This window comes from Pipistrellus kuhlii, unplaced genomic scaffold, assembly GCF_014108245.1.
Source record: "Pipistrellus kuhlii isolate mPipKuh1 unplaced genomic scaffold, mPipKuh1.p scaffold_m20_p_3, whole genome shotgun sequence".
NCBI lineage: Eukaryota > Metazoa > Chordata > Mammalia > Chiroptera > Vespertilionidae > Pipistrellus > Pipistrellus kuhlii.
This window is the reverse complement of record NW_023425529.1, coordinates 45,118,339-45,127,888: the sequence shown is the minus strand read 5'-3', so window position 1 is coordinate 45,127,888 and position 9,550 is coordinate 45,118,339. Positions and strand designations below refer to the sequence as shown.

General features: G+C 45.3%; 1 protein-coding gene across 12 annotated transcripts in view; it reads left to right on the top strand.

Annotated features, from left to right (window-relative positions):
* Window positions 1-891: 891 nt before the first annotated feature.
* Window positions 892-9,550, top strand: part of ITGB7 (integrin subunit beta 7) — a 28,027-nt gene continuing 19,368 nt past the window's right edge. For 5 of the 12 annotated variants that reach the window (XR_004991386.2, XR_004991385.2, XR_004991384.2 and 2 more), the window contains exons 1-2: window positions 894-1,119; window positions 8,430-8,633. Coding sequence is in view for 9 of the 12 variants with exons in the window: in XM_036457918.2 (XP_036313811.1) it covers window positions 8,433-8,633 (201 nt within the window). In the remaining 3 variants the exon portion in view is untranslated. Of the gene's footprint in view, window positions 1,120-8,429; window positions 8,634-9,550 lie in introns of all 12 variants that reach the window. The other 7 variants (XM_036457919.2, XM_036457915.2, XM_036457921.2 and 4 more) reach the window with 5 other exon arrangements.

Genomic DNA, 9,550 nt, shown 5'->3' with positions numbered 1-9,550 from the left:
GGCCGGGGCGAGTATTTCCACAACCCTGTCTTTCTATAGGCTTCATTCTTAAAAACAATTAAAAAAATTGATTTCAGAGAGGAAGGGGGTGGAAGAGAGAAACATCAATAATGAGAATCACTGATCAGCTGCCTTCATGCCCCCCACAGGGGTTTGAGCCAGCAACCCTCAATCAACCAGGAACTGAACCTGGTTCATAGGTGGATGCTCAACCACAGGGCCACACTGGCCAGACCATAGGCTTCATTCTTGCTCTTGCTCCAGCTGCCATTCCTGCTCAGGATGCTTCTCCTAGGAGGCCCTTCCACCCCTTTCCAGGCTCCACTACTGTCTGGGCTCCTTGGCCCAGTTGCATTTTCTGAGCCTGGCCCTGTGCCTCTCTCTCAACTTCCCAGCTGCCTGGGCCTTGAATTTCTCAAAGCCTCTCCACTTTTCACCTCATTACTTCTCATTCATGGATGCTCTCCTCAAGCCCTTAGTATGTGCCAGGTTCTCTTCTAAACAATTGATAGGAATTAATCACATTTCATTCTCAACAACCAACCCTATGAGTTCTACTTGACAAATGAGGAAATAGCTACAGGAAGAGTCAATAACTTACCTGGGGCAGTTTGGCTCCAGAGCTGGTAGAGTCAAGCACCCACTAGGATACAGTGGGCACAGGGTTTTCAAAATGAACCACAGTCACCAATGTCCCCCTCTCTACAGTACTCACTGCCTCCATATTCCTCCTATCACGTTCCTGTACATACAAGGGAGTGAAGAGATCATCAACCCTGGAGGCAATCCCAGCTCAGCCAGTTACTAGCAACGGGACCTTGGACAGTTTTCATTTTTTACCTCTAAGCCTCTACATCTGGGGGGATACTCACACCTATGTCATGAGGCTCCTGTGAGGATCAGGATACACCCAGCCCCTATTAGGTGATCTAACAGATCCCTAGATCATCACCTCTCTTGACCCAGTTCTACCCCATCTGCTCCACTTTCTAGATCAGTCACCCCCACCGCCCCAGAGTCTTCCCCACCCCGGGGCGTGTCACTTCCTCCTCTGCAGCCTCCCCGAGCAGTACACAAAGGCTGCCGCTGCCCTGGAGGAAAGGCTGCCCTCTCGCACCTGTGAGTACCAGGGCACCAGCCCTCCCGCCTCTGGACTAGTCCAAGCCCTACCTGGTTCCCTCATCCCTGGAAGAGGTTCTGACCTGAAGGCTCCCAGGATTCACTGGAACTTGAGCAAGGCTCTGAACTCCTTTCTGCATTCCTAAGATCCCCTGTCTTGTTCCCTCCTCCCTTCCACAAGCCCTCCTTCTCCCTACCTCTCTCTCTGGCATCAGTTTCCCCAGAATGGGGCTGGAGGGAGGAACAGGTGAGGGGATGTGTGAGTGCTACCGTTTGAGTGCCCACTATGTGCCAAGGATTACGTCAGGTAGGTTCTCCCAATAGTACTCCCTGCTGCTTCATGCGCTCATGGTGGGGGGTGAGAGGGTGTAGGGGGTGCTCAGCTCAGGCCCCCTCTGGGCACCTGGCCACAGATCCCACACTCCTGGGCGACTGTGGCCCAGTGGCTCGGTTCTCTTTCCTCCTGGTGACTCCGAGGGGACAGCACAGAGCTCTGCCTGACTTGGGAAGACCAGGATGGATTGGGGCACTGCTGTTTCTCAGCTGCTCAGGGAACAGGAGGGTGTGTACTGGAGTCAGAACTGAGTCCAGGAAAATGAGACAACCATGGAGGGAGAGAAGGGAGACTAAAGAAGACCCCTGCCCCCATGGGAAGAGAAAGGGGGTTAGGTAGGATCCACTGGGGCTGCTTGGGGGGAGGGCACTCATTTCCACACTGATGATGCCTGGTTGGAAGGAAAGCAAGCACCTGTCTCAGTCCCTCTGGTGCGCTGTGTGGCCTTGGGTAAGTCACTTACCACTCTGCGATTCGGGTTTCCACTTGTATAAAGAGGGGGGTGAAGTAGAAGCTTCTACCATCCTATGGTTAGGATCAGAGAGAAAAAGGAGCAAAACCAAAAATCTGTGAAGAAGGGGAGAAGAGAAAAGCAGCGGAAATGTAATAAAATTTTGGAAGAGGAACGGGAGAGTGAGGCAGACCAAGAGAAGTGGCAGATCACCTATCCATAAGGAGGGGAGAACGAGGAGGAGGGGGACTTAGGAGAAGGGGATTGGAGTGGGCTGTCCAGGGAGTCTTTGGACCCTTTAGGGGAGGTGAGTTGGGCTTGAGGTTTCTGGGGTTGTCCTCTCCGGGAACCAGTGTACCATGGAGGCCCCGCCTATGAGAGATGACTCAAAAGTGGGCTTTGTACTGCAGCATCTCCAGTCTACCTGACCACATGCGTGCAGAGCAAGCAAGGCTGAGGTTACACTGGGCTGGCCTCTCTCCGGAGGGTGGAGCCTCTGTTACACAGACATTCTACGCCTGAGGTCACAGGTGGAGAGGAGCAGGCCAGGGTGGTCAATGGTTCAGCACCCCACCCTTCCCCACACTCTGCAGAGCATCAGAATGTGAGTCTAGGTCCAGGCTGAGGAGGAGGCAGAGGCTTCATGGCAAAGAGTTAGCTGGCCTTCCTCAGAGACCACGGGTGGGGATGTAAACTGGCACATTCTTTTTTTTTTTTTTTTTTTTTTAATATATATATTTTATTGATTTTTTACAGAGAGGAAGGGAGAGTGATAAGAGAGCTAGAAACATCAATGACAGGGAAACATCAATCCACTGCCTCTGCACACTCCCCATTGGGGATGTGCCCACAGCCAAGGTACATGCCTTTGCCCGGAATCAAACCTGGGACCTTTCAGTCCGCAGGCAAACGCTCTATCCACTGAGCCAAACCGGTTTCGGCAACTGGCACATTCTTTAAGGCACTTGTGTTGGCAATACTCAGCAATATTACAAATGACACCTATTTATTGACCTTAGAAATTCTCTTCCAGGGATTTATCCCACAAATTCCCTTGCACACATGTGAAATGAACATATATGAATTTTCATTGCAGTACTACTTACAATAGTGAACAATTAGAAGCAATTAAAAAAACCATCATAAGAGACTAACTACAATATGACATCTATGCAATGAAAAAGTATGTGCCTGTAAAAATAAACAAGGAACTTCTTTATTTTCTTGGGTAGCAGGATCTCTAAGAAAAGTAGTTAAAGGAGAGAAAAAAAAAAGTAAGATGCAAAACCGTGTATCCTATCATTTGATTCTACCATTTGTAGAGTCTATATATACAGAATGTCCCCAAGGAATGTACACATACTTTAAGAGCTGGTAGCTGAATTATGAAAATGAAATGTACTTTTTAATAAACATTGCCTTTATAATTAGTCAGTGTGTATACATTTTTGGGGACACCCTACGTATGTTTACATTAGTTTGTATATGCATTAAACAATCTCTAGAAAGATTATAAGCAACAAATGATAATAATAAATGATAGTTATTTATTTAAAGTGGGTGTGGAAGCGGGTGGATAGGGGACAGGACTGGGAGATTTCCCAGTGTCTTATTTAACTTTGATCTTTTTTGTGGTGGTAAAATACAGATAAAACCTATCATTTTAACCAAATACATTTTTAAGTGTATGATTCAGTGGCATTAAGTACATTCACAATGATGTGCAATCATGAACACTATTTACTTCCAGAACTTTTTCTTTACCTCAAAAGAAAACTGTCTATGAAGCAGTCACTCCCCATCCTTCCCTCCTCCCCAACTCCTGGGAACCACTAATCTACTTTTCCTTTTTAAAATATTTGTATTGATTTCGGAGAAGGGAGAGGGAGAAAGAGCTAGAAACATCAATGATGAGAGGGAACCATTGACCAGCTGCCTCCTGCACGCACCCCACTGGAGATTGAGCCCACAACCCGCATGTGCCCCGGCCTGGTTCATAGGTCGATGCTCAGCCATTGAGTATGCCGGCTGGACATACTCAGGCTATTTCACATAAGTGGAATCACACATTACGTGGTCTCTTGTGACTGATTTTATCCACTCGGCATAATGTTTTCTAGGTTCATTAGTGTTGCAGCAGGGTCAGTACTTCATTCCTCTTTATGGCCAAATAATATTTCATTGTAGGGGTATACCTGTTTTGTTTACCTGTTCATTAGTTGATAGATGAACCCCACCCTCTGCCCTTACCCCCCGCCCTGCCACTGTCCTTATCCATCAGTGTACAATTTTTGTCCAGACTCTTCCCGAACCCTCATACCCCTTTCCCCCTGAGAATTGTCAGTCCACTCCCTTTTTATGCCCCATTCTATTATATTCACCAGTTTATTCTGTTCATAAGATTTTTAATTCACTTGATTTTTAGATTCACTTGTTGATAGATATGTACTTGTTGTTCATAATTTTTATCTTTACCCTTTTCTTCTTCTTCCTCTTCTTAAAGAATACTTTTCAGCATTTCTTTTTTTTTTTTTTTTTTTTTTTTTTTTTAAATATATTTTATTAATTTTTTACAGAGAGGAAGAGAGAGGGATAGAGAGTTAGAAACATCGATGAGAGAGAATCATCGATCAGCTGCCTCTTGCACACCCCCTACTGGGAATGTGCCCACAACCAAGGTACATGCCCTTGACCGGAATCGAACCCGGGACCTTTGAGTCCGCAGGCCGACGCTCTATCCACTGAGCCAAACCGGTTTCGGCACTTTTCAGCATTTCATATAATACTGGTTTGGCAGTGATTAAGTTTAGCTTTTTCTTGTCTGTGAAGCTCTTTATCTGACCTTCAATTCTGAATGACAGCTTTGCTGGGTAATCTTGGTTGTAGGTTCTTGCTATACATTACTCTGAATATTTCTTGCTACTCCCCTCTTGCCTGCATAGTTTCTGTTGAGAAATCAGCTGACAGTCATATGGGTAATCCCTTGTAGGTAACTAACTGTTTTTCTCTTGCTGCTTTTAATATTCTCTCTTTATCTTTTGCATTTTAATTATGATGTGTCTTGATGTGGTCCTTTTTGGATTCTTTTTTGTTTGAGGTTCTCTGCACTTCCTGTACTTGTAAGTCTATTTCTTTCACCAGGTGAGGGAAGTTTTTTGTCATTATTTCTTCAAATAGGTTTTCAGTATCTTGCTCTCTCTCTCTTCTTCTGGAAACCCAATAATTCAGATGTTGGTACACTTGAAGTTGTCCCAGAGGCTTCTTACACTATCTTTATATTTTTTAATTCTTTTTTTCCCCCGTTGGGTGTTTTTGTTTGTTTGTTTGTTTGTTTTTGCTTCTTTGTATTTCAAATATTTGACTTGATTCTTGCAATCCTCTAGTCTACTGTTGGATGTCTGTATATTATTTTTTTTTTATTTCAGTCAGTGTATGCTTAATTTCTAGTTGGTCCTTTTTCATATCCTTGAGGATCTTGCTAAATTTATTGGCCTTTTCTAGAAAATTCTTGAAAAAACCTTATTGTGGTTTTGAACTCTATATCCAGTGATTTGCTTTCCTCCACTTCTTTCATTTGTGACCTGTTTATCTCCATATTTTGGCTGCTTCTCTGTGTTGATAGAGTGACTTTGTGTGCTAGGTGTCCTATAGGGCCCAGTGGCTCAGCCTCCCCAGTTACCTGAGGTGGACACTCTTGGTGCACTCCTTGTGGACTGTGTGCACAGTCTTGTTGTAGGTAAGCCTTGATTGCTGTTGGTACACTGGGAGAAATTGACCTCCAGGCCAACTGACTGTGAGATCAGCTGTGTCTACGATGGGATAACTTCTGTGCTGGAGACACTTATGAGGCAAGACTTGCTTCAGTGGGACTTTGGTGCTCACTGAGTCTGCCCCCTGGGTGTGTCCCTTATGGATTTGAGGAGTTGTAATCTAGATGGTCCCACTCTGACCTCTGGGTACACTGGCTCTTGGATTTCCAATGATGTGCTAATTTAATCTCTGCCTGAGGCCACCCAGCAGGAGCTATGGAGAGATGTGCAGATTCCTCTTCTTTGTATGGGTTTTGAAGGTGCCCAGATGAGGCCCAGCTGTGAAGAAATGCAAGCTGATATGGGCCCTTAGGCCTTCTTTTGGGTGTTCTGGGTCTCTATGACTCAGCTGTAGTTTGTTAGGTAAGTTTAGAATTCAAAGGAACAGGCTATTCATATACAAAAGCCTTTGCGCTCTGTTTGGATGAAGCAAAGTTTCAGGGCAGAGCAAACAGCCATGGCTTCCCATCAGCTCTGCCCTAGAGGCCCTGGGTCTCAGTGTCCTGGGTAATCGCTGCAAGCACCACTGAGAGAAAGCCGCCCTCAAGTTTCCCTGTGGCCAGACTTCTCCCAGTTTCTCCCAGTATGAGCCTGTCCTTATGTCAGCACTACACTGACCTAAGGGAAGGGTGAGTCCTCCGACTTTGTTCTTTTTCAAGATTGTCTTGGCTATTCATGCAATTCCATAAGAATTTTAGAATTAGCTTTTCTGTTTATGTAGAAAAAGAAAAAAGAAGGCCAATGGGATTTTTTAAAAACATATATTTTTATTGATTTCAGAGAGGAAGGGAGAGGGAGAGAGAAATATCAAGGATGAGAGAGAATCATTGATTAGCTGTCTCCTACTGGGTATTGAGCCAGCAACCCGGGCATGTGCCATTGCAGGAATGGAACCCAGGACTCTTCAGTCTGCAGGCTGACATTCAATCTACCGAGACAAACTGGCTAGAGATTTTTATTTTTATTTTTTATTTTTATTTTTTAAATATATTTTATTGATTCTGTACAGAGAGGAAGGGAGAGAGACAGAGAGTTAGAAACATCGATGAGAGAGAGTCATCGATCAGCTGCCTCTTGCACACCCCCCACTGGGGATATGCCCGCAACCAAGGTACATGCCCTTGACCGGAATTGAACCCGGGACCCTTAAGTCCCCAAGCCGATGCTCTATCCATTGAGCCAAACCGGTCTCGGCTATTTTTTATTTTTGAAGCATGGTAATGGGTTGCCCATTCAAAATTTTCATTAATATGTTTTTTAAAATCAGAAATTTATCTGGTATTCCCTAGAGGTCATTCTAGAAATTACCCTGCCTTCAGGCTCTCTCTATCTCGCTCTCTCTCTTTTTCTTTCTTTCTTAAATATCTTTATTGAATTGGAGAAGGGAGTTGGAGAGAGAGCTAGAAACATCAATGATGAGAGAGCGTATATTCCCTATTGGGGATTGAGCCCGCTATTGGGGCATGTGCCCTGACTTCTGGTTCATAGGTCTATGTTCAACCACTGAGCCATGCTGGCCAGGCTTTCAGGCTTTTTCTCCACTAGGTTTCCTTTGTGCAAAGCATAGAAATATTTTATCACTCCTTGCCCTTCCTTCCTGTGCTATCCCAGACCTCCAGAAAGTTCTTATGATCTAATCTTTATTCCTCTCGCTACCATGTTCAACAAATACAGCTAACCTTAGTGCCTTACACATATTCCCTCATTTGCTCCAGCTTTATTTCTTATCATTCCACTCCCTGACTCCCCGCCCGCCCCCCTATTTACAGCCTCTTGCACTTGTCCCTTATATAGAATCCAAGATTATAAAAGCTATAAGAGCTATCAGATTATTCAACACCCTCACTTTACAGATGTGGAATGAGGCCCAGAGAGCAAGTCTGACCTGCCACACAGCCAATGAGTGACTGAGGCAGGACCAGAAGCTGGTCTGCTTCCCCCTTTTGGTTCTATTTCCACTATGACTTGGAATTTTGGTGAACAGACCTGTATGTAGACCTTAGTGCCTTTAGGCCAAGTCCCCAAACTAGCCATTTTGCCCACCCTGGCCTCTTTTAAAAAAATATGTTTTATTGATTTTTTACAGAGAGGAAGGGAGAGGGATAGAGAGCTAGAAAAATTGATAAGAGAGAAACATCGACCAGTTGACTCCCTGCACATCCCTCACTGGGGATGCGCCGGCAACCAAGGTACATGTCCTTGACCTGAATCGGACCTGGGACCCTTCAGTCCGCAGGCCGACACTCTATCCACTGAGCCAAACCAGTTTCGGCTATAAATATATTTTTTTTATTGATTTCAGAGAGGGAAGGAGAGAGAGAGAAAATCAGTGATGAGAATCATTGATTGGCTGCCTCTTTCATGCCCCCCTAATGGGTATCTAGCCTGCAACCCGGGCATATGCCCTTGACTAGAATCAACCCTGGGACCCTTCAGTCTGCAGGCTGACATTCTATTCACTGAGCCAAACTGGCTAGGGCCCACCTTGGTCTCTTGAAGTCTGCACACAGGAGAGATGGGTCATGACCTAGTACTTGCTTCTTCTTGCCATTTTGAAGAAACTGCTGAATCCACACAGGGAAGTGAAACTATGAGGGGAGATAAATAGTTGGGGTAGAGCTCTGAGAGTGACAACCACAGGCGAAGTTTAGAGGACTGAGAACTTAGGGTGGTCCTCCCTAATGACTGACATGTCTCCCTTTATATCCAATTTCAGATCATGGTGGCTTTGTCAATGGTTCTTGTTTTCCTGCTGATTCTGAGCACTAGTAAGAGTGAATTGGACGTGAAGATCTCATCCCCAGGGGAGGCCACAGAATGGGGTGATCCTGATCTGTCCCTGCCGGGATCCTGCCAGCCAGCCCCATCCTGCAAGAAGTGCATCCTCTCACATCCAAGCTGTGCATGGTGCAAGCAACTGGTAAAAATGCGCCTGTGGCCTTTGAGCCATGTATAGGTGTATGTGCAGCCTGGATATGTGTGGGCACGTGTGACTTTTCTGGGTGCACTCTGCAGTCCTGTATGTGATTGAGTCTGTGCACATAGGACTTTTGTGTGTGGTTGCGTGTGCATGCATAAACACACATGCAAGATTCCTGTGCATGCAAGTTTATATCTCTATTGTATGTGTGTGTGTATATATGAATAATATATATATACTGAGTGGCCAGATTATTATGATCTCTGAATGCATAATCATCTGGCCACTCACTGTATATCCTATATAATAAAAGGCTAATATGTAAATTGTCACCTTGGTCAGGAGTTCAACCAGCAGGCAGGCCAGCCAACTGCCCATGTCCCCTCCCCCTGGCCAGGCTGGCAGGACCCCATCCATGCATGAATTAATGCACTGGGCCTCTAATACACACACACACACACACACACACACACACACACACACGGAGTGGTCAGATTATTATGCATTCAGAGATCATAACACACACACACACGGACAAGACTTGTGACTATGAATTTGGAGGAAGTATATTCTAATGGGACTCATGCTTGTGTACAGGTAGAGGGACCTACTGTGCATATACACATGTGAGAAAGTGTCAGCTGCCATAACAAAATATCATTGGCTGGCTGGCTTAAACAACAGGAATTTACTTCTCACAGCTCTGGAGGCTGTAAAGTCCAAGGCTTAGCTGCCAGCAGATTTGGTTTCTGGTGAGAGCTCTCTTCCTGGCTTTCAGATGTGCTGCAGATCAAGCTCTTGATTCTTCTTATAAGGGCACTAATCCCATCATGAGTGTTCTACTCTCATAACCTCATCTAACCCTAATTTCTTCCCAGAGGCCCTATCTCAAATACTATTACAATGGGGGATAATCC